Here is a 24,332-nt window from a genome sequence, read left to right on the forward strand (position 1 = left end):
TGAAAAGAAGCAAAATATTGTGGTTTTCTGTTGAGAATTTCTAGCAGTTTTGGGGAAATATAGGGGAGGGGGAAATGAAGAGGTCTTTAGAATGAAGTGAAAGGATTTGCACTGAATGCAAGTAAGTTGAGCAAAGCACAAGTGTTAGTTTTCTTTTATCTTGTGCAGACCTTGGTGTTGAAGAAGTAAGTTATATGGCTGCTGACTGTAGAAGATGACCAGTCTGATGCATCATCAGTTTTGAGTCCCTTTGTGCCCATAGGAGATCTAAGTCCATCTTTCCTTGAATTCCATTGACTCTTATCTACCACCAATTTTCCGTGATCATTAGTAGTTCAGATAGTTGTAGTAAACTAGCATGGATTAAACCTATACTCATTTGAACAACCTTGGTTACAGATTTCTTGTACCTGACATTTATTTAATAATAATAATTATAATTATTATATTATTATCTCATCTTTCAAATATATAACTAAAAAGTGATAAACACAGCTAATACTCCCAGTCTCCTATTTCTCCTGTTGTGAGCCATATTATTGTAACCAAGAACTTTGCTGGGATAATGCTTAAGTCTCTTTCACATAACTTTTGGACAACATAAAGTTTAAGAAATGCAAATGTGTGTGTTTAAAGTTTAAGAAATGCAAATGTGTGTGTTATGTTAGCAGGTGGAAAAAAATAAGAACAACGAACAACATGGATATCAAATGAGCTCTGAGTTTCTTTACCATTCTTACTGTAAAAGACTTCATAATACACTAGCCTCAAAAAAAATGTCCCCAAGCTGCAGGGAGTGGCTGTAATGCAACAGCAAAAGACAATCCTGGTTATATCTCTGGTTTTTCTAGATAAACCGAAAAAAAATCCAGCTTCCATATCCATTTCCCTATGTCAAGTCTGCCCTTTGGAACTTAGGCAAACTCTTAGGTGGCCCTGGCCATTTAGTTCTTCCCAGACAGGAAAGCATACAAACAGTTCCCTATTAAGGATTCATGTCTTGCTTACACCACATGGTCTTTGCAGCTCCAATAAGTTTGATTGCTCCTAAAGCAATGGCTTCTAGTTCTGTTCATGAACAGAATTGCCTGGATCACCTTTACAGCTACTAGTATGCCCCACTTAGCATGACAGCTTATTTGATTTCAGCAATATTGAAAAAAAGAATATTAGAACAGATGGCCTGATGCAGCAAAACGGTTGTTGTTGTTTTTTGTAAGAGTTATGATCAAAGTTGATGTTCTAAGGTTGGAGTTCCTTTAAAAAACACATACCGTATTTTTCGCTCTATAAGACGCACCTGCTGATAAGACGCACCTAGATTTTAGAGGAGGAAAATAGAACAAAAATATTTTGAGCCAAAAAGTAGCTATCACACATGAGCAAGTTCTTGCATCCATAATTCTATCCTTGCTCATGTGTGATAGTTACTTTTTGGCTCAAAATATTTTTGTTCTATTTTCCTCCCTCCCACTTTCCTTTCTATCTCTCCCTCCCTCTTTTCTTTCTATCTTTCCCTCCCTCTTTCCTTTCTATCTCTCCCTCCCTCTTTCCTCCCTCCCTTTTTCCTTTCTATCTCTCCCTCCCTCTTTCCTTTCTATCTTTCTTTCCCCCTGCCTTTCTCCAAGCCCTTCCTTTTCCCTCTCCCTAACTACCCCCTTCTCCCTCCTTTCTATCTCTCCCTCCCCCTTTCTCTCTCCCTTCCTTCATCTTTCATTCCCTCTCTCTCCATCCCTCTTTCTTTCTCTCTTCCTTCCTCCCTCTTTTTTGTTCTTTCTCTCTCCCTCCTTCCCTCCCTCTATGTCTTTCCCTCCCCCTTCTTCCCCCCTCTCTTTCTCTTTCTCTTGCTTTCTTTCCCTGTCTTTCTCTCTTGCTTACTTTCTCGCTTTCTTTCTCATTCTTTCTCCCCTCCTTTCTCTCTCTCTCTCTTTCTCTCTCGTTCACCACGCCGGCAACAGAGAGAAAAAGAGAGAGAGAGAGAGGGAGAGAGAGTGGAGGGCGCCGTTGTCTTCGCCTCTTCCCGACAGCTCTGCAGCGAAGAGGAAACAGTCGCGCACCGCCTCCCGGGAGCCCAGCCGATTTTTGGAGCCGTTTTGTTTTCAGCTGGGCTCCCGGGAGGCGGAGCGTGGCCGGGTACCGTGCCTTCGCCTCCGCGCGCTGCCTCCGCCCGGCCGAAAACAAAACGGCTCCAAAAGTCGGCCGGGCTCCCGGGAGGTGGTGCGCGACTGTTTCCTCTTCGCTGCAGAGCCACACGGAGGCGAAGACACGGTGCCCGGCCACGCTCCGCCTCCCGGGAGCCCAGCTGAAAACAAAACGGCTCCAAAAATCGGCTGGGCTCCCGGGAGGCGGAGCGTGGCCGGGCACCGTGTCTTCGCCTCCGTGTGGCTCTGCAGCGAAGAGGAAACAGTCGCGTACCACCTCCCGGGAGCCCGGCCGACTTTTGGAGCCGTTTTGTTTTCGGCCGGGCGGAGGCAGCGCGCGGAGGCGAAGACACGGTACCCGGCCACGCTCCGCCTCCCTTTTGGTGAGTATATCGCCCCCCCCTCTGCTCCAGCGCCTCCCCCCCCTCCCTGCCTGCAGCTTCGCTCCATAAGACGCCGCTGATTTTTCATCCTACTTTGGGAGGAAAAAAACTGCGTCTTATGGAGCGAAAAATACGGTATTATAATTTCCAAACATGATCCAGAAAGTACTTAATTTATGGCTAATTCCTTCGGGACCAGAATTATCATGGATCCCTCCTAAAATGGGACTTACAGCAAGGATTTGAACTTCTGATGTCGGGGCCCCCGAGTCTTATGAAGGAATTTTCATTGCTCAGCAACAAACCTACATTTACAGCCATTTGTAACTTATGTTCATGTGATCACGATTTATGGCATTTTTTCTGGAAAAGGCACTTACTTTCAGCTTCTGGAAAAAATGTAGTGAATTTTGGGTCGCAGGGATCACTTAATCACTGCTAAAAAAAATGTAAAATTGGTTCTGGTCCTGTGGTGAGCCACTTTATGACCATCACCACTTAATATCAAAATAATGGGCTCAATTGCAATCATTAGTTGAGGATTACCTATAGAGCTTAAAAAGCTACCCATCTCAACCAGAAATGAACTGACTATAAATAAAAATGTCTGGCAATTTGTTGGGTTTTTAAAAATCACTATTTGGCTCTCTGTTCATATCAGTCTGACTAAGAGTCTCCAGTGAATAGCTATGCAAATGTTTAGCTCCTCTTACCGTCCATCCATGTATAACCACAAAAGTTTTACTGGTATGATTGAAGTTGCAATGTGCTACACTTGTTTCCTGTCCAGGAACTAGGTGACAAATGTCTTCATCAGGCTTTTCGGGTATCCTTAAAGAAAATTTACTCTCAATACCACTGAAGTCTTTCTCGTTTTCTATGGTGTTTTCTAAAGTTAAAGAGAGAGGGAATTTTTAAGTGCTTTGAAAGAAAGGAAATGTCAGCAAATAAAATATTTAACATTCTCTGTTATAGAAATAAATAAAATAAGTAAGTTAAGTGACTCAGCACTAATAGTGATTTATTAGCATCAACAATAGCATCAAACAGGGCACAGATGGGCCAGGAGAACTATTTATCCCAGTATTTCTTTGATACAGATTTCTGCTAAAAAGACAAAGAAGCCACTCGTTTTATTGATTCAAGTTTCCATAATGAAGCTAAGCAAGAATATTATTTCCAGATTATAGAGAGAAGGAAAAATGACAATATAATATTTATCTATGATCTTCTTATCTTACAGTTAAATTCAATCTACCTGCAGAAATTCACTTTATATTGCTAATGGCCAGTTTATAAACACTTTCAGTTTATGCATAAAGTACTCCTTCTGCTAGAATTCAGAGGTGTTCAAATTTGGCAACTTTAAGACTTGTGGACTTCAACTCCCAGAATTCTCCAACCAGCATAGCTGTTTACTAATACAACTGCTTTATATATTTTTTTGCCTCAGACCATTTTTTGCCTTAGCTTTTATTGGAGAGTTAAATTGAGGCAAAAAAAAATATGCTGCAATAATTTCAGCAGAAAATATTAACATACCATATTGAAGAAGTGGCACAAAATTGTTTTTTTTACCAAATTTAATTATTTTAAGCCAATTTTGAAAGATTTTAATAAAATCTTATCAGTTTGCAATACCCAATTATTAATTGTTCCTGTGTATATATTTTATATAACAAATATATTTCCTAATTGGAGTGCATTTTGATTATGATATGGATGATGAATGTCATCAGAAGTAAAGCAAATCTGCTTGCAAGATTATATACAAATAGTTTATTAAACTCATTCTACAGTTCAGTCAAAAAAATGGTCTATAAGTTGTCCTGGCATCCTTTTAAGATATGCTTTAAAAACTTGCATTTACATTTCACGTGGCTTGTCCTTGACTTGCAAGTTCGTTTAGTGATTGTTCAAAGTTACAACGGCACTGAAAACGGTGACTTATAACCGTTTTTTAGTTATTATCTTTGTAGCATCCTCGTGAGCAAGTGATCAAAATTGAGATGCTTGGCAACTGGCTCATATTTATGATCGTTGCTATATCCCAGGGTCATGTGATCACCTTTTGCGACCTTCTGATAAGCAAAGTCAATGAGAAGCCAGGTTCACTTAACAACCAGATTACTAATTAATCAACGGCAGTCACTCATTTAACAACCGTGACAAGAAAGTTTGTAAAATGGGGCAAAACTCATTCAACAAATGTCTCACTTAACAACAGGAATTTGGGCTCAATTGTGGTTGTAAGTCAAGGACTACTTATATATAACCAGGACAATAATAATGTCATTAGGCACCAGCTACATGCAATATTTGGGTAAATTAATCTGTAAAGTGTCCAATTAAAAATGAGTTAAAGTAGCAGGATAAGGGAAAACACAACAATTTGGAAACTACTACTATTAAGAATTATTTTAATGAAAGGCAACTTTATGGTCTCCTTTGATGCAGTTAGCAATAACAGCAAGCAACCATGATAAAGTCTGTGGAGAGGGGCGGCATACAAATCTAATAAATAATAATAATAATAATAATAATTAATATTATTATTATTATTATTATTATTATTATTATTATTATTATTATTATTATTTGTTTGCACTAGTTTTATTTTACATAGGGCAACCATGAATGAGAACACAACGGCTCTTACTCTTACTCAAAGTAAAAATCAATGACATGACTGCTTTTCTATTAAACTACATGTAGAGAAGAAGGGAAGAAGTTGATTAATGCATTTCCAAGTTGGTTGGAAGCCATCTCATCTGTTCAATATTCAGTATCCAGTGACAAAACTGAAACTTTTGCTCGAGTCTATCCCATATTGATGAAAAGCTGTCCGGGAATTTTTCAGCAGGAATAAAGAAAGAGAAGTACAATGAATCATGGGTCCTTGGTACTCCCTAAACTTTGTTGTTTTCTTGCAAATGTTTCATTACCAAACTAGGTAACATCATTAGTAGAGCACTGATGATTTTACCTAGTTTGGGTAACAAAACATCTGCAAGAAAACAACCAAGCTCAGAGAACACCAAAGACCCCTCATGTCAACCCTGAGCTACAAATATTCTCCTTTATTGGTACAATGAATCAGCCCAATTTTGCCTTTTTCTTTATATATCACACCCTAAGTTTCTATTTCCTAATATACTAAAGAATCCCTTAAATTGATTTTTTTGAATCCATCGACAAAGTAATCTTTGCAGCCATCAAATAGACATGTCACACACATACACACAAACTATTATTTACCAGACTGCCCATATTGAATTCTTTACAAAAGTGAATGACAATTTCTAGGCTATTTAATAATGATAGGTCATAATAACACTCCTGGAAAGCACTAAGTTGGGAAAGACTGTGCAAAATGTTGCTCTTTTACAAAGGTTAGAAAGCATTTCAAACATAACTCATGGCCAGAGTCTGAATAGTTTTCTGAATTCAGGCAAACCACAAACTCATCCCTTAGTTTTCTAGGTAACGCATGTCCTACTTGATATCTATCTCCATCTCTCAAATATTTATTCATCTTTTTGTAACACAAATGTCAACAAACCTGCACGGCTGATTACTCAATTTTGCATTTGATGTATAATTTCCATGGCAATCTTACAACACTCCTGAAATGTATTTGTGAACTTCAAAAAGAGCAAAAACAAAATTAAAACTAAGGAAATACAATATTTGCATATAAAAATAGTAGTACTACAGTATTCTCAATTTGTTTGAGGTTTTGCTTAATAATGAAAAGGCGAATTGCTTATAAATAGTTCTGGGGATAAGATATGCCTCTCTAATTTTAAATATCTTTCTTTCTACTACAAATTCATTATAATTCCTAACACTGAGCCACTATTAAAGCAGGCTGACGTATCAACTTATTTCATGTATTACTGGTAGCAGTATTGAAGGGTATTGATTTAATATACAAGCAAGGAAATCCAGACATCAGAACAGAAGCAACTTTATCACAGCAATAGGCCTGGCAAGCCTTTTCTGCTGTATCACCTGGAATGAGGTTACAATAGCCCCAAATCTTCTGGCCTTCTGGAAATCTCTTTAAAACATTATTTTTCCAGTAGGCTTGGAGATCCCATGGAAATAGGAAGCATGAAGGATTGTTATATAAGACTGCAACTGAAACCAGAATTTTCCTTGCAAAGCAAGACAATTACTAAGCGAATCCACATTCAATTGTATCTTCTTCTTTTTAACCATGGTTAAGCAATTCACTATAGTTGTTAAGTGCATTGTTTGTTGAGTCTTCGGAGAAGGGCGGCATACAAATATAATAAATAATAATAATTGTATGGCCATTAAATGAATCTGGCATCTCACACTGACTGACTTCGTCAGAAGCCAGTTGGAAAGATTGCAAATGGTGATCATATAACCCAAGATACTGCAGCCATCATCTTGAGCTTTGATCACATGACTGTAGAGTTGGTTCAAAGGTTGTAAAGCATGAATGCCAATCATAAGTCATTTCTTTCAGTGCCTTTGTAACTATAAATGATGAATGGTCGCAGCTTGAGGCCTATGTAGGATTTGGTCCATTCTAACATGGTTTTATTTATATTCATATGCTTAACTGCCTTTAACGGATGCTTTAAACTTTTTAAGAGTTTCATTGCATGCTTACAGAGTCAAAGTTTGTGAATGGGGCACTATTGCATTGGCATCCTTCAGCCCTGAAAGACCATGGTATCATGCTCTGGATTCCCCAGAGCATGAACCCTGGGTAGGTAACAGTCTCTCCTCCATACTAACCTACCCAGGCTTTGGGGCACTATATGTAAGTTTGATAATTAAAACAGACTGTGGGGCAAAAATTAAGAAGCAACATTTGTTTCTTCTTACAAGTAAAATTTTACACTTCTTTATTTTATTTTTTGTCAGTTGAGAACATTCTCATACAGTACCTCTTCTAACAATATGTCATATGTCTAACCATTCCACTCCCACAACACACAATTGCCTACATTTTAAATCCTAATTGAAGTATACTGTTCCAAAATATTTAAGTAGGTCCGAAAGCAAAGCTTGTGGTTGGAACACATCTCTAATTCCTATCCTTATAGTCAAGCTCCTTTGGAGATTGTGAACAACTGCTAAACATCAAGTACACATGACATAAAACCTGTTATTTCTAACTGAAGGCTTTGTTTTTATCATAGGCCAACACTAGAGAGCTTTTGAGAGGAAGAAAGCTAATAGTTTTCTTCCCAACATGCTGCCAGCAAAAATCCCCCACACCTGGCCAAAAGTGTCAGCTGTGAACAGAAATGTCTACCAAAATCAAGAGTCACATAAATAATTGGATCTATGACATCATTCTCTTAACTGGGACCACCCCAGATCCAGAACTTCAATTTTTTGGAGTTCTCATCAACAGCTACAATGAATAGGGAATTCAGGGAGAGCATCCAGGTTGGAGGAGATATCTACCCTGTTTCCCCGAAAATAAGACATACCCCGAAAGTAAGGCATGTCTGAGGTTTTGCTAATATAAGGCACCCCCCGAAAATAAGGCGTAGTCAAGTTTACATACAGTAGGGTGGAAAAACATACGGTACCATTCAAAGCTGTTCATAGCAGTACCGTAATAATGTGGCATCCCCTGCTGGCCCCTTCCATAGCTTTGTACCGTCCAGTACAGCAGACACAGTCTGCTGCTGTCTCACCGCCATTACAGTCTTCACTACAGTGCATAGACTGTAGTTCCTCTGGTGGCCGGAAGCTGAAATAGCAGGAGTATACTGTTGTACCATATAAGTGCTGTCGTTTGTGTGTGTGGGTGCCATGCTGACAGGTACCGTACTGTAATCAGTGTACCGTACGGTACACTTTCTTTGGGGGTGTCAGCTTTTCTGCCTGTGAATTTGTCCTATTTGAGAAATATAAGGCACCCCCTAAAAATAAGACGTAGCACAACTTTAGAACAAAACTTAATATAAGACAGTGTCTTATTTTCGGGGAAACACGGTATGTGCTTATCAAGAACAAACTTATTTAAATTAGTGAGACGTTAAACACAACCAAGATAGGTACACTGAAATTAAAGAAATCGCCATATTTTTTAGACTATGAGACGCACTCCCCCCCCACCAAAAAAAAGTGCGTGGAATGTCTATGTGTCTTATAGACCAAATACGGCCCTGGTTTTGGCTTCCTGAAACACCACCATCACCCTCGCCCATTTTTGGCAAAAACAGGATTTGTGAAGGGTTTGGGAGGCCTGCAGAGTGCTTCTGAGGCTAGGGAGGACAAAGAGGATGGCATGAGGTAGTCAGTGGCCAAAAACGGGCTCATTTTTGGCAAAAATAGGACACACAGAGGGTTTGGGAGGCCTGCAGTGTATTCCTGGCAGTTGGGGAGGGTAAAAATGGGATGTGCAGAGCATTTGGGAGGCCTGCAGAGTGCTCCTGGAAGCTGGGGAGGGCAAAAAAAGGACACGTGGGGGGTTGGGAGCCCAAAAAAATGGACTCATTTTTGGCAAAAATGGAACACAGAGATGGTTTGGGGGTCCTGCAGAGTGCTCCTGTGAGCCAGGGAGGGCAAAAACTGGATGCACAGAGGCCAAAAATTATTATATTTTTCTTGTTTTCCTCTTCAAAATCTAGGTGCGTCTTATACTCTGTTGTCTTATGGTCCAAAAAATATGGTATAGGTGGTTGAATATTATTATATGAAATAGTCTCTGCATTCACCCTTCAAATTAGATAAGCATACCTAGAAAATTTACTAGACCTTCCTGCATATGCGGTAACTTATTTAATCTTCACTTTTAAATATTGCATTGTTGGGTATTCAAAACCTTTTACATTCAGAAAACCAATAGCTGTAGCTGTATTTTTTTTACTTAAATCAAAGTTACCTTTCCTATGTAGCAGTGTTAATTTATTGAAACTGACATGACAGGCTGAAAATAAAGACTGAATTTCCGTATTATGTTAAGTCACTTGTCTTGGATTAACACAAATCCTGTCACTTATGTAATATTTTACAAACTGTAATTAAAGCACACCTGGCTTAGATTATCTGCAAACTAAGTCTGAACGTATGTTCATTTTATAAAAATGGAAAAGTTATTGCAGCTTTCAAAATGCAACCCTTACATATATTGTACAACAAAGGACAATTAATCACAAAATCCCAAGTCATGCAGGAAGAAAAATATTGCTAGAGGAGATTGACTTTCTTGTACACTTCCCTGGAGTAAAATCAAGAATATGCTAAGAAATGACATCAAGTTTAAATCTGCTTTTGATCTAGCAAGACTAGTATGACTGACCTAGCAAGAAAGCGCAAATTGGCTGTATGGGACATTTTCTTCTATTTTCTTTGTTTCTTCTAATATCTACGTACATGTTGTTGTTGTTGTTGTTATATTATTATTGTTGTTGTTGTTATTGTTATTGTTATTATTATTGTTGTTGTTATTATTATTATTATTATTATTATTATTATTATTATTATTTATTAGACTTCTATGCCGCCCCTCTCCGGGGACCCGGGGCGGCTCACAACATACAATGCAAACAATACGTATACAAATGTAATAGTTAAAAATATAAAACTAAAAAACCATTAATTTCAAAAACAGTCAATTTATTCAATCACACCCAGACATAGCATTAATGGTCAGAACGGGGGGGGCGGGATATACTAGTTGCCCCACGCCTGGCGACCTAGATGGGTCTTAAGACTTTTGCGGAAGGCAAAGAGGGTAGGGGCAATACAAATCTTTGGAGGGAGCCTATTCCAGAGGGCCGGGGCCGCCACAGAGAAGGCTCTTCTTCCCCTAGGCCCCACCAAACGACATTGTCTGGTTGACAGGACCTGGAGAAGGCCAACTCTGTGGGACCTGATTGGTTGCTGGGATTTATGTGGTAGAAGGCGGTCCCACAAGTAATCTGGTCAGTACAATACAGTACCTGTTTGACATGAAGATGTCAGAGGACTTATCTAAAGCCCAGGTATTTTGCTGAAAATAATGTTTCCATGAGAAAAAGAAAATATAAAACAAGTTTTGCTCATTGATGCCTCCATAAAGACAAACCTCGTCTCTGATTTACAATACATTCCATAACTCTGGCAATAAAGCATTAACATTCTACATTTGTTTAGTCTTGTATGTGCTATGGCAGTGATTGTGAACCTGTGGCCTATGGAGCCATATCTGAGGGCACACGAGATGTTGCCCTATGTCAGCTGATTTTCGGCCTTCTTTTCAGCCGTTCTCACTCCCCACAGCGAAAATGGCCCAACGAGCCAACCAGAAGTTCACTTGTGTGCTCACCCTCAGCTTCATTTTCACCACCAGAAGTCTTCAGGAACTGAGAGCTCCAACATTTGAGACTTTCAAAGGGAGATTGGACTACCATTTGTCAGAAATTGTGTAATGACTCCTGTTGGAGTGGGTGGTTGGAGTAGATGACCTGCAAGGTCCCTTCGAATTCTAACAATAATCTAATATACCGTATCTTCTTCAGCTTTGGACAGTTGCAGCCAGGCCTCTCACATCTCGGCCCATTTCCTCAGCTGCAGAGGTGTTTCCTAAAGGCCTTTCCTGAAGGCCTGTGTAGCCGATAACAGAGCTTCAAATCGATTCGGAGCACTTTTATCGACTACACAGGCCTTTAGGAAAGCCTTCCCGGCTGCAGAAGAAATGGGCCAAGGTGTGCCAGGCCTGGTTGCAACTATCTGAAGGTAGGTAGTAGAGCAGCTCCACTTCCTTTTGTGTCCAAACTTTCAATTGGCTCACTGGGCCATTTTTTTGCCATCATTGGGCATCAGGCGGCTTTTCTGAACCCTGGGGAGAGCAAAAAACAGCCCAATGGGCCTACTGGAAGTTGGTAGGCCTCAGTGGGGCCTGTACGGGGGAGCAGTGGGGGGGTAGTGTGCATGTGGAGGGCATTGCATTATGGGTGTGGGCATGTGCACACACTTTTGGCATCCGAGTCAAAAAAGGTTTCCTATCACTGTACTTTGCTAGTAGATTACAAGTAAGTTTTTCTTACCTGCATTTACTCTCAACAGCCTACTTATAATGGAACAAAATACTGTTCCTTGGGGATTTTAAAATTCCTCTTCTAAAGACAAAACAGTACTCTATACATTACAAAGTTTGCAAATGGTTAATATCTCAGTTTTACTTAGTTGTCTTTTTGAGGAATAGCAACATATATAAGAGCAGTCCAGGTTTTACTAATTTAAATGTTCATAAGAAACTATAAGTGTTTAAAATATGGCATTATGCAGGTGTCTTACTAAATTCTTTATCAAACTTTTTTTACATAGCCCTCTAATTCACAGTAAAGTCAGTTTTAGAACCTACATAGTTTCTTTGTATAAAACCGAAAAATATATTGCATTTTGTCAAAGTATGAGAGTATATCACACATCACACAAACTACTGTTAACTTTCTGCAGAGTACTCTCATTAATTTGACTTACCCAATTTATTGAACATAATTTATACAACTTGCAAAATACAAGTTCCTAGTGAATCCAATTCTCCAATTAATAGTATACAGTATAATGTTGCTAGCATTTAGCTCTATTAATTAGGAACAAAAGTCCACCAAGTGAAGTATGGTGTTGAACCAACTAAAACTAATCCTTGAGGAATGGTGCTTAACTTATTTGCAGTTGATATATTTGTAAAATGGATTATGAAAACCTTTGCATATTTTCTGTGCTTAACTAAAGTACTCTCATCTCCTTATTCCCAGTTTCTGGTGTTTTAATGTATACAATCCTAGCTTAGTATGGAATGTTAAAAGTGATACTTTTCTATCCACTTCAAGCAGCTGGTGAAAGAGGCAGGACTTATAAAATAAATTAGTAAAATCTAACACCATGCGGTGATATGAAGCAGCATTCAGATGATTAGAAAGAATGTATGTTGGTGCAAATTATATGAACACAGTCTTTCAAATCCATATGAATGCGAAACCATCAATAGGCAAATTCCAGAATCAAGTTTATGTTTATGTTTGTTTATTTAGATTTGTATGCCGCCCCTCTCCGCAGACTTGGGGCGGCTCACAACAAAGTGAAAAAACAGTTTACAACAGATCTAAATTCTACTAAAAACATTTAAAAGACCCCATTTTCTAAACACACATACATACACACACATACCATTCATAAATTGTATATGCCCGGGGGAGATGTCTCAGTTCCCCCATGCCTGACGACACAGGTGGGTCTTAAGGAGCTTACGAAAGGCAAGGAGAGTAGGGGCAGTTCTAATATCCAGGGGGAGTTGGTTCCAGAGGGCTGGGGCCGCCACAGAGAAGGCTCTTCCCCTGGGGCCCGTCAACCGACATTGTTTAGTTGACGGGACCCGGAGAAGGCCCACTCTGTGGGACCTAATCGGTCGCTGGGATTCGTGCGGCAGCAGGCAGTCTCGGAGATGTTCTGGTCCAGTGCCATGAAGGGCTTTAAAGGTCATAACCAACACTTTGAATTGTGACCGGAGGTTGATCGCCAACCAATGCAGACTGCGGAGTGTTGGTGAAACATGGGCCTACCTAGGTAGGCCCATGACTGCTCTCGCAGCTGCATTCTGCACGATCTGAAGTTTCCGAACACTTTTCAAAGGTAGCCCCATGTAGAGAGCATTACAGTAGTCGAACCTCGAGGTGATGAGTGACTGTGAGTAGTGAGTCCCGGTCCAGATAGGGCCGCAACTGGTGCACCAGGCGAACCTGGGCAAACGCCCCCCTCGCCACAGCTGAAAGATGGTTCTCTAATGTGAGCTGTGGATTGAGGAGGACGCCCAAGTTGCGGACCCTCTCTGAGGGGGTTAATAGTTTCCCCCCCCCCCAGGATAATGGAAGGACAGATGGGATTGTCCTTGGGAGGCAAAACCCACAGCCACTCCGTCTTATCCGGGTTGAGTTTGGGCACAATCTTTTCATATTTCAGTTATACATAAACTGTACATTGGTTATATAAAACTCCAGTGGCAGAGAAAGCAGACACATCCCTTAATTCTAACTTGATACTATAGACAGAATTCACTGAATTGCATGAATTTAAAGACTTTATAAGCCCATTCATGTCAATCTATGATTATTAAGATTTAAGATTTATTAGATTTGTATGCAGCCCCTCTCCGAAGATAACTGATAATAAGAACAAGAGTGAAGTAAACGAAATACACGACAATACAGTGCCATTCTATAAGCAAAATGCATCCTTACTATATAAGCACAGGGGTATACTATTACTTGTAAATGCTTGGTGCCAATTACGTAATGCCTGTGGACAGCGGTGGGCTACGAGCCAGAATGCTAAATTGCGCTCGCCACCGCGGTTCATAAGTTCTTGCAGGACCAGCACGATTTTGCTGCTGTACGTGTGGAGGTAGCAAAATTGCGCTCGTGTTTCAGCAAGGTTTTACCTGCGGCTCCGTGTGTGCTCACCGCTGCCTGTGGAAAAGCAGAAAAGAAGCATCTCCAAGGTCCAAGCAGATGATACCAGAGGAGACTGATAGCACACCCACGCTCACCCCATTGAATCTGGTGGGAGGGGAAGAAACCACTGAAGATAGGCAGTCCTAAAAGTGACCTTGGACTGCACTCGGAACACAATTGGGAGTAAGCACAGTTTATAAAGCTATTCTTTTACATGGTCGTACCAGGGTGTGCAGAGAACTGCACATCTTCTAAAGCAGGAGTCTCCAACCTTAGTAACTTTAAGATTTGTGGGCTTCAACTCTCAAGAGTTTCTCAACCAGCTTTCCTGGCTGAGGAATTCTGAGAGTTGAAGTCCACAAGTCTTAAAGTTGCCAAAGTTGGAGACCCCTGTTCTAGAAAAAGCTCTAACATAGGCAAAGGTGGAAGGAAAAAGAAGAGGCTGACCAGCAGAAAGGTAGATAGATTCAGTTATATTGGTGGTAGCTACACTGTTGGAGAATCTAAAAGAACATGTTAAGGACCTATCATCATGGATGGTATATTGTGCCTAAATATGCTTCTTAAAAATTGAATGCTAATGATTCATACCGATATAACCAAGGTGATGATGGTAATTCCAGCCAATAGAAGAATTATTTCTTTCTATTAGTACTAGCAACATTCAATGATGATGGATCCATCCCTGATTCCATCTCCATACACAAGGATGTATATATCATATCCTCACCCCATTGATAATAGCCCTCAGCTTCTCCAAAACTTTTGAAAAACCTAATAAAACTTAACAGATTTCTTTCAACTTCTATAAAGCAGAGAATGGAAACCTGTGTTAAACAAATAATCATCGGTAACAAATAATTCCCTCAACACTGTCAAACTATTTACATAGTCTGCATTAATCTTCTCATGTTCTTATCTCCCATCTCCTCCCACTATGGCTGTAACTTTGTTGCTTGTATCCTTACAATTCAAATTGACTGGTTCCTAATATGATTGGATTGCTTATATGTATCTGGACTATCATTAAGTTTTGTACCTTATGATTCTTCACAAACGTATCTTTTCTTTTATGTACACTGAATGCCTATGCACCAAGACAAATTCCTTGTGGGTCACACTTGGCCAATAAAAATTCTGTTCTGTTTTGTTCTATTCTATTCTCAATATTTCACAAAACTGTTTCATAAGCATTTTTTCCCCAGGCACCATTGCAAAAAGTTCCCAAATCCTGATAATCTGACAAAATACATCTCTTTTGATAAGACTGAGACTTTTCAGGCTGCTGCATTCAGAGGGTATCAGCTGCTTTTGTTAAAAAAAAAATAACAACAGCTGTAATGTGCACACTTTTTCAGAATATTTGTTGGAGACAGGTGAGGTGAAGAAGCAATAGTCAGCTCACACATATTACATTGGCATTGCAAGTTAAGGTTAAAAATTGCAATAAACCTGTAACATAGGGGATCAAGTAGCAAAAACTTGTGTAGATTCTTATTTGTGATAAGTTGTACTAGTGCTTCGGCATCCAATTCCTGTCCAATTAGAACAAGTCACCTATATCCCATTGCTATATACTGTTTTTCCCCTTCATGGATTACTGCCTTGCCAAATTATATAAATTTGTTTTGCAGTTATATTTTATGATTCATTAAATGGGTACCACTTTTTCCACTAGTTTTAGCTGAAGAGCAATCATCCTATCTTATTTTAGGAATCATGTGTGTAGCATATACTGTATACACTTCACTTTAACCTTGAACTAAGTTAAAACATCTGCACCTCCTCCCCAGTATATTTCTATTCTGCTCAAAATAATCAGTTTTACTACCAAGAAAGAGAGAAAACTAAACTTTTAAAAAAGGAGGGAGAGCCACAAAATTATTTCGAAAGGGCAAATAAGGAGAAAGGACTGGAACGTATCAGTACAGCATGCATTCGAACAAAAATTCCTTTGGCTGCTAAACAGGGACAACTGGAAAAACCATGTGATCAAATATTTTGTTTTCTTATAACCCCCCGCAGAATATTTGCTTGGGGAAACTGCGAGCTATGACCTTGGAATGATTTGAGAATCTCCAGGTGTTTTTGCTCCTGCAAAAGTTTATGCGTTTTTCGCACGACAATGTGGGGGACGGGGGACGACGTCTGAAAAAGTCTCGCTTCCTTTAATGTCTTATTTTTGCTCGCCGGCAGGAAAAAGTCCCTTTCGGGGGACTGGGGGGGAGGGTGCGGTGGAAACCGCTTCTTGCTGCTCTCTTCCTTCCTTCCCGCCGCCTTGCCTCGGAGGCAGCTCTTTCCTGAAAAGCCTCCCTTCCGTGCCAGGCGCTTTCATCCTCCCAGGCCGACACGTGCCCAACCCAGTCTTTTCTGGTCCTGGAGGAACCGGACCGCTCTCGACTGGCTCCGGCTTCACCTCCCCTCCCCACCCCTCCTTCCCCCCGGCTCGTAGCAGCCCCCTGAACCAGGGTGACCTTGGCCCACGTTCCAGGCATTCCTGCGCCGGCTGGCTCCTCAGCGGAGGAGTTACTAGCGGTCACCCAAGCACCAGCCCCTTCCCCGCCCTCTTCCATTCCAGTGAGCGCACTGGCGGAGCCGCTTCGGGCCTCTCCTGACGCCGCGCGGGAGGAGTAAACATGCCGAGAGGCTTTTGGAAGTACCGGCGGAAGGAAGCGCCTTTTCGCCTCCTTAAGAACACGCCGCGGGATACGCCTAGGCTGCGCCTCACCTTCCCCGTCGCTGCTCAAAAACTAAACGCGCGCCAAACCGGACCGCCCGCCCAAACGGTCCACAAACACCCCTCGGCCAGGCTTTCCCGCTTTTTATTTGTTTTGTCAAGTACACGTATTGGCAGTACAGGTATATATAACGCTGTTTATATAGATGAGATGGATACTAATAAGAGGCAAACATTAGGACAGCGGCGGTGGCCGCCGGGCTTAGAGCTTTTCGCGAGCGGCTCCTCATGGGCAACGTGGAAGGCCGGCAACTTTTTTGTTTTAAAGCAACGGAACGACCGAATCTAAAGATGCCGTGTGGTGAACGCAAAATGCGTAACTGTCGCTCAAAGTTTCTCCAAGGCAAAGGCATTTCCTTGCAAGCTCCGGGAGACACCACTTGGGGGGGGGGTCACGCTGAGGAAAACACGCCCCTCTCTCCCACCCTCTTGAATGTTGGGCCGACCCCCTCCGCTCTTCTGGTGGTCCCACTCGGCCACGCCCCCTTGGAAGAGAATACAGTAACCCGATGCAACCCACCTGAACCTGTTTTGCGCGCACCTGTCCTCCTCCGTCTCCCCCCTCCCATGCCAGTTTAAGCCCTCTCGGTAGGACAGGCGGACCGCTTGCTGCTGCTGCAGCAGCTCTAGGCAGAGGCAGCCCTTCGGTCCCTACCACTGAGGCGGACACAAATTACACCTGGCTGGTAGTTCATTCAGGGACGTGACTAGCCGGGCTACCTTTTTCCACAGCCCCGCGTTAGCCACGAATGTCCCGAAACAAGCCCTCTCTGCAGCCCGCGCAAGCTTTGCAAATCTTGGGTCTCGCTTGTCAGGCCCTCCCAATTTAACCCAGTTTGCCCATTAAACTCTCCCGTTTGTCTTTAAGCCTCGCTCGGTTTTCCCTCCTTCCTTTCTGTCGGGACCTGCTGTTCCCCGGGCGGCCGCTTGTACTCCAGGCTCTGTCGCTCGGTTACTTTTCTTCCTTCCACAGCATCGCCTCACCTCCGGCTGGGAAAAAGAGGCCGAGGCGATGCCTCTTTCGGGCGGCGGCGAGCAGAAACGGCTGGGACTTACTTGACGAGGCCGCGACGTCCCGGCTCTCCGACTTCCCGCAAAGCGCGACCAGGCAGCAGCTCCACATCCACAGGGCTGCTAGGAGCGCCGGTCTTCTTCTACACATGGCTCGGGGGAGAAAAGGCGGCCGAAACAAGGGAAGGCAGCGGGCGGGGGCAGCGAGAAGGGAAAAGCGTGCGTTGAGAAAAAGAAAAAAGAAACAACGGGGCGAGGGGAAAAAAAACTTTCCCCAAGTTTGACCGGGCGAGAAAGCCTCCGCGGCAAGAAGCGAGGGAGCCACCACTAACTCCGCGCTCGGCTCCTCTTCCCGGCGCCCTTAAGTGCCTGAGTAGGAATATGCAAATGAGACTCCCCACCTATTGGCTCTGATCTTACGCGTGCTTTGTGGAGGGAGGAGGGAGGGGCCCTCGTAGCCCCTTTTGCTGGAGCCGGGCTGACGGACGGCTGCCCGTTTTCTTCTTTCTCGTTCTTTCTTCTTTCGCGTTAAAGCCAGAGCGGGTTTCCACGAGAAAGTTCTTTCTCCTTTGTAACGCCGCGGAGTTTGCCACACGACGAATCCCGGCGCGGGTCGTGGCGGGAGGGAGCAGAATGTTTCGTTTCGAACCGGACCCGCCGGCGTCGATTAATGTCCTCGTGATCCCGTAATTTATGGGAGGGGGAGGGAGGTATCCAAGGCTGAAGAGGAGCGCAAGGCGGGAAAAAGCGCACGCTCTACCTTCATCCGCTCCTCTTTAAAAGAAAAGCTGCGTTTGGTTTTTGGGTCGCCCCCCCCCCCCGAGTTCTCTCACAGAAAACGCGTTAAAAGAAACTCTGTCGCCCGTTAGCGCCTTCCCGCCTGCTCCGAATGGCTTTTCCAGTTTCGTACCCGAAATGCCTCAGGCCTTTCTTTTTTCCTTCGTGGGTTTAAGGTTTTAGGTTTTACCGTACGAAAGGAACCCCCCCACGGTTACGGGGTTTAGGAAGGGATAATGATTCGGGTGAATAGTCAGGCACGAATTGCAGGTGGATTAGCAATAGCATTTAGACTTATATACCGTTTCATAGTGCTTTTACAGCCCTCTAAGCAGTTTACAAAGTCAGCCTATGCCCCCCCCCCCCCCAATCTTGGTCCTCATTTTACCCACCTTGGAAGGATGGAAAGCTGAATCAACCTTGAGCGGGTGGTGAGATTTGAACTGCAGCTAGCAGGAATAGAGTGCTGCTCTTATTTATTTTGGTCTCTGGGGCTAATGTTCAAACAGTAATCAGCAGTTCATAGAATGGGAAAGATTCATTTGTTTTGCATTTACTAATCAGTAACAACTCTTCAAAGACAGGAGTGTCCGACCTTGGCCCCTTTGGACGTCAACTCCCAGTATTCCCCAGCTAGCATGAGCAGGTGTCATGGCTGGGCTGGGGAATTCTGGGAATTGAAGTCCATGAAGTAGTCAAGGTTGGACAACCCTGGTCTACGAGTTTATCATCCACTCCCTGCCCAACTCTGGAAAAAATCATTTCCTACTAGGGTTGAGTAGACTTAAAATTGCATTTAGTACTGGATTGCAAAAAAATTGCTCTGATGTAAAATACTATTCCTATTTTATGTTTAATTCACTGGTTTCTAAACTTAAAACAAAAATTGGATCATTTAGAGTCCTTTGCAATCAGTGCAACTGTTTCTTATTGGTGCTTGAGAAATATAAAGGTGAATCCCCAAGGAAAATATTCTGTGTAAGCCCAATTCCATAAGGAGAGGATGTGCAAGAGCCTAGAAAGATCTGCCAGATCAAAGTTCACAGAAGTTGTTTCATCACATCATTTGCCCAATGCTTCTGTAACAGTTCCCTCCTGTGTGCTACAATTTGGAATAAGCCTTCTCCTGCCCACCCCCATCTTCTTCACTTGAGAAATCGCATTCCTTTTTCTTCCTTCCTTTCTTTCTTTTTGCAGAACCCTTTGGTATCCCTCCCAATATTTACTTCTCTGATGCACACAGTTTAAATTTGCTCCTAAAATTTTGTAGTGGGCAATTCACTCTACAATCTCTATCCCGGGTTGTAGTAACTTTGTTGTCCATGTGGAATGCTTTATTTTTATTTTAAAAAAGCAATTTCCGCAGTCCCAAATGAAACACGTACAGTTTCATCAGAATGAGAATGCAATCACTCTTTCCGTTTGGGAAAAATGAATTTAATCAGAGTCGATCCAAGACCTTTGTTGCACCTGGGGCAGAGGACAAGATGATGCCCTCTTATTATACGTTTGGAAAATTAATTTAGAATGTCAATTAGGGTTGTTGTTGTTTTTTCAACACAGATAATTTGCCAACATTCCAGTTGAAGATGGGACATTGCGGGATGCAGCGAGGAAGTTTGGCCTCAGGCTTCTCAGGGCACCTCTTTAGCATCTGCTGCCTCAAGCAGTTCCCTTGTTTTGCCTAAAAGCCTGACTAGTGTTGGAAAGAAATATTTTCCCTCCAGTATTTTGTCAATTTTTTTCAAAAAACTTATTTTTTAAAAAATCCCTCTGATGTTATGTTGCTTAGCAACTCAAACTAACTTTAAGTGAGATTAGGGGGTTCTGTTTTTATTTAATGATAATGTAAATACAACTTTTTTCCAGTGGATAATGAGGATGGCAAGGATATGTTGCAATATTCTCAAAGGGGAACTTTAATTGTAGAACTCTGTTAAAACAAGAATTATCCAGCAGTAAAATATTGTGTAGTGTGTTCAACATTCAAATCTCTTTCTTTCTCTCCCTCCCTCACTGTCTGTTTCTCTCCCTCCCTCTCTCTCTCTCTCTCCCTCCATCTCTCTCTCTCACACACACACATTATAGATTATTGGTTTCATTGCCTTTCCCTTTGTACCTGGAATAAAACAGATTAGTTTTACCCTCCTCGCCTTTCGCAAACTCCTTAAAACCCACCTTTGTCGTCAGGCATGGGGGAACTGAGATATCTCCCTCGGGCCTATACAATTTATGTATGGTATGCTTGTGTGTATGTCTGCTTAATGGTTTTTTTTAATATTTTAAATTGTAAATTATTAGATTTGTTATAAACTGTTTTTATTGTGTTGTGAGCCGCCCCGAGTCTACGGAAAGGGGCGGCATACAAATCTAATAAATAATAATAATAATAATAATAATAATAATAATAATAATAATAATAGTTTATTAAGTATGGCATCAGCATCTGTAAGGGGCTGGGGAAAGCAAGAAAACTTACCTGTAGCAGAAGAAGAAAGCATCTGTAGCTCAGGATTGAACTGTGTGGTCCTTGATACTCTCAGAGCTTGGTAGTTTTCTTGCAGAAGTTTCATTATCAAAGTAATCCACATCAACAATGCTAGCATCGATGATGTTGCATAGTTTGGTAATGAAACGTCCACAAGAAAACCACTAAGCTCAGAAAGCAGCCAGAGAAGCCCAAAGACTCGCTTGTTTTCTAAATGCATCCCTGCCTTACACATGGACAAAAGGGTGGTTGCTTTGATGCAGCCATTTTTGGCCCCACCCCACCCCAGGAAATCTTTGGTGGGATTCTTATCAAAAAGTTAGGAAGAGTCATGTGATAGTGCCCAAAATCTGGGAAGTGTAGGACAGGGTTTGTGAGCATCTATAGCAGTGATGGCAAACCTGTTCCATCTCAAGTACACCCAAAAGAGTGTACGTGTGCTCAACAGCACACACGTGCATGCACACACCTATAATGCAAACACACACACCCCGCAAGCACATTTGCACAGGCCTCCGGACTTCCGCAGGCCCATTGGGCTATTTTCTCGCTCCTCCCAGGATTCAGGAAAGCCTCCTGAAGCCTGGGAATGGCAAAAAACAGCCTAGCAGCCCAACCGGAAATATGGAAACAAACTTCCGGTTGGGGCATTGGGCCATTTTTCACCATCCCCAGGTTTCAGGAGGCTTTCCTGAACCCTGGGAAGAGCGAAAATGGCTTAAAAGAAGGCTGAAAATCAGCTGCCCGGTGAGTGCATGCACGCTGGAGCTGACAAGTCAATGCCGCACGTGCCCTCATACGGCTCTGTGTGCCACCTATGCCGTAGGTTCGCCATCACTGGTCCATAATAAGGACTAAAGGGATATAGGATGAAAGGTTCATTGCAATATACACAAAATACAAAGTTCCCTGATCACTTTCTTAGCCTCCCCAACATTCTCAGTCACGCACTTGCAGTTGGAAGGCTTCCCACAAGGAAAAACAAAACCCCAGTGATTTAAACAGGGTCACTAGGAGGGTGGGAAGCCTGTATTCCCTTTCCCTTTGAACAATTCAGTCAGAGATAACTGATTTCCCTGCAAATAGTTACTAGGAGATAATGAAGCTTGCTTCTTCCCCCTAGCATTTCATTGTTTCCTATTACAACTATAAACTGGTAACCAGATATCTCTTCCCCACTGACTAATTATCAGGCTGATCTGGTGGGAAAAGCTAGTGAAGGTCATGATAGTTTATGAGGGCAATCATTCATCCAGTCATAGTTAAACCTATTTGTCTATCAAAGGAAAAATAATACATTGAGGCCCAGTATCAAAATTAACTAGAGCTACTGCTTGCTTCCTTTCTTACTTCCTTCCCTCTCCAGTTGGCTATTCCTGTGTGTCCTTCCTGGTTCTAGTTGGTGTGTTGTTTTCTCCAATAATCTGTTTGTTTGTTTGTTTGTTTGTTTGTTTGTTTGTTTGTTTGTTTTGTCCAATACACAATGAGGGTTTTAGTGGGTATATATCTATATACACATAGTAAAATACATGATGAAGGTTATAGAGGAGATACTCATAGTAAAATATATCTAAGAAATAATAGAAAAGAAGATAAAGTAATAGAACATATCAATGAAAGAGTAGAAGAAGAGATATAGGAATAGAAGAATAGGAGATATAGGAGAGCAATAGACTGAAATCTAGGTTCGATTCTCCAGTTCTACATACCTATGGTTTGCCAATTTTTATAATGTTGCTTAATTATTGCAATAATATAGGAGCCTAGTGAGCTTGAAAATGAAACAATATCAATCTATAAAGTCCTTAATCTGACAGTATGTCTTTGGATCAGATACAAACTCTTCTCTCTCTTTCTCCCACCAGACAACTCGCCCCTAACTATTGCCTGGCCATGCAGAAAGGTGCAGCTCCTGTTCCACAGATCAAGACAGCCCCTGTTCATAGTGGACCCTTGTATTCAGCTTCACATTCAAAGGCAACTGATGCACCTCCATCCTAGGACCCAGGTCAGACAAGCCTGGCCACTCACAGATATTGTGAAATGAGGAGCGGCCAACCCCAGGGCGGCGTAAACTATGTCCATGTTCTCCTATTTGGGGTTCTATAGGCCGCTACAAACACCTCCTCCACTAAGAGCCTAAAATCCAATTGGGTCAAACATCTCTCGAATGACATCTAATGTTTGGCTCTCTGCTGCTGTTGAATAACTCCATTCATCATTGGAAATCCTTTGTTCCTGCCACAGAGTGAAATAGCTTTTGGTTGGCGTCAGTATGGGAGGGGGGGCTCTCATAGGTGCCAAGCCCTACCAAGCCAGACCACCAGCCATCAACTGCCCCCTTTTGTCTTTCACCCCCTGACCAGTGTCACCAGCTTCACCTGGCTCCTTAGCAACGGTCTTCTGGAGAAGTGTTCCTTTGGCCACGCATCTGGTCCAGGAGACAACGATGGTAGGATTTTAGGGATCGCCTCAGCCGTTTCCATGGGCTCCTCAGCTAACTCACCAGTCTCCAAGCCCCCCTGTACATACACCCTTCGCCATACCTCCTGATCTCTTGTAGAAAATGCAAAGGTTGCTGCTGACAACCTGTCAGGTTCTGTGTAGCGGCTAGAAAGAAAAGTTCGATTACAACGAAATGCAGAAGAAGCCTCCGGCACTAACCAACAATCATTCAAAGTTGTTGTGAATGAGTATAATGTCAGCAGCGAACACCCAGTGCGCCCCTCCCCGTAATTCAATCCATCCACCAACATCACGTAGCACAAGCATAAGCCATGATACATTAACCCCCAGTGCGTTGTGTGTATGCTCCGGTATTCTGGAGGCCATAGAACAACAAACCCTTAATCATGATTTCCCTACAGCTAATTCAAACCCACGGAACACTTACTTGTAGAGCCGGAGTCACCACTGCATGACATCCTCAAACCAGTTCCGGTTAAATCCTAGGTCCTACCCAGGCCTTTCCAGGAGGTTCCACAGGCAGAGCCAGAAATTACAAAGCCATCCTCACTGCCCAAAGCAATTCCCCTACTGATCTGTGCAGGTCCACTAGGGTCCCTCAATGCCTCACCTATCTACGGGACTACGTATGCTAATGATGGACTGTACCAAAAGTGTAGGGGTGTTGTGTATTGAGATATACTGTTTACTCCAAGTTCCATTTTCCAAGTGGGAAAAAGGAGACTGTTGATTGGTTGAGCCATCTGACAGTTCTGTATAAAAGGAAGAGCTCTCAGCCTGGCTCTTTTGCTGGGTCCTACTATTGTATAATAAAGAGCTGTTGTTACTAGTCCTGTCTCCAGCCTCTTCAGCACCAGAACTTTACACTGGTCACACCACAGGAGTGATGGAACT

The 24,332-nt window shown here is 42.3% G+C and overlaps 1 protein-coding gene and 1 long non-coding RNA gene across 3 annotated transcripts in view; one reads left to right on the forward strand and one right to left on the reverse strand.

Annotated features, from left to right (window-relative positions):
- Nucleotides 1–18,931, reverse strand: part of LPL (lipoprotein lipase) — a 45,659-nt gene extending 26,728 nt beyond the window's left edge. The window contains exons 1-2 of one of the 2 annotated variants that reach the window (XM_070742359.1): nucleotides 18,877–18,931; nucleotides 3,238–3,413 (exon numbers count right to left, since the gene is read on the reverse strand). Coding sequence is in view for 1 of the 2 variants with exons in the window: in XM_070742358.1 (XP_070598459.1) it covers nucleotides 3,238–3,413; nucleotides 17,753–17,858 (282 nt within the window). In the remaining variant the exon portion in view is untranslated. Of the gene's footprint in view, nucleotides 1–3,237; nucleotides 3,414–17,752; nucleotides 18,529–18,876 lie in introns of those variants that run through there. The other variant, XM_070742358.1, reaches the window with a different exon arrangement.
- Nucleotides 18,183–24,267, forward strand: LOC139162226 (uncharacterized). Its single transcript, XR_011558279.1, has 2 exons — nucleotides 18,183–18,393; nucleotides 22,838–24,267. It is a non-coding gene; the product is annotated as an uncharacterized lncRNA (long non-coding RNA).
- The last annotated feature ends 65 nt before the right edge of the window (nucleotides 24,268–24,332 follow it).

Source organism: Erythrolamprus reginae, chromosome 2 (assembly GCF_031021105.1).
Source record: "Erythrolamprus reginae isolate rEryReg1 chromosome 2, rEryReg1.hap1, whole genome shotgun sequence".
In the NCBI taxonomy this organism is placed as follows: Eukaryota; Metazoa; Chordata; class Lepidosauria; order Squamata; family Dipsadidae; genus Erythrolamprus; species Erythrolamprus reginae.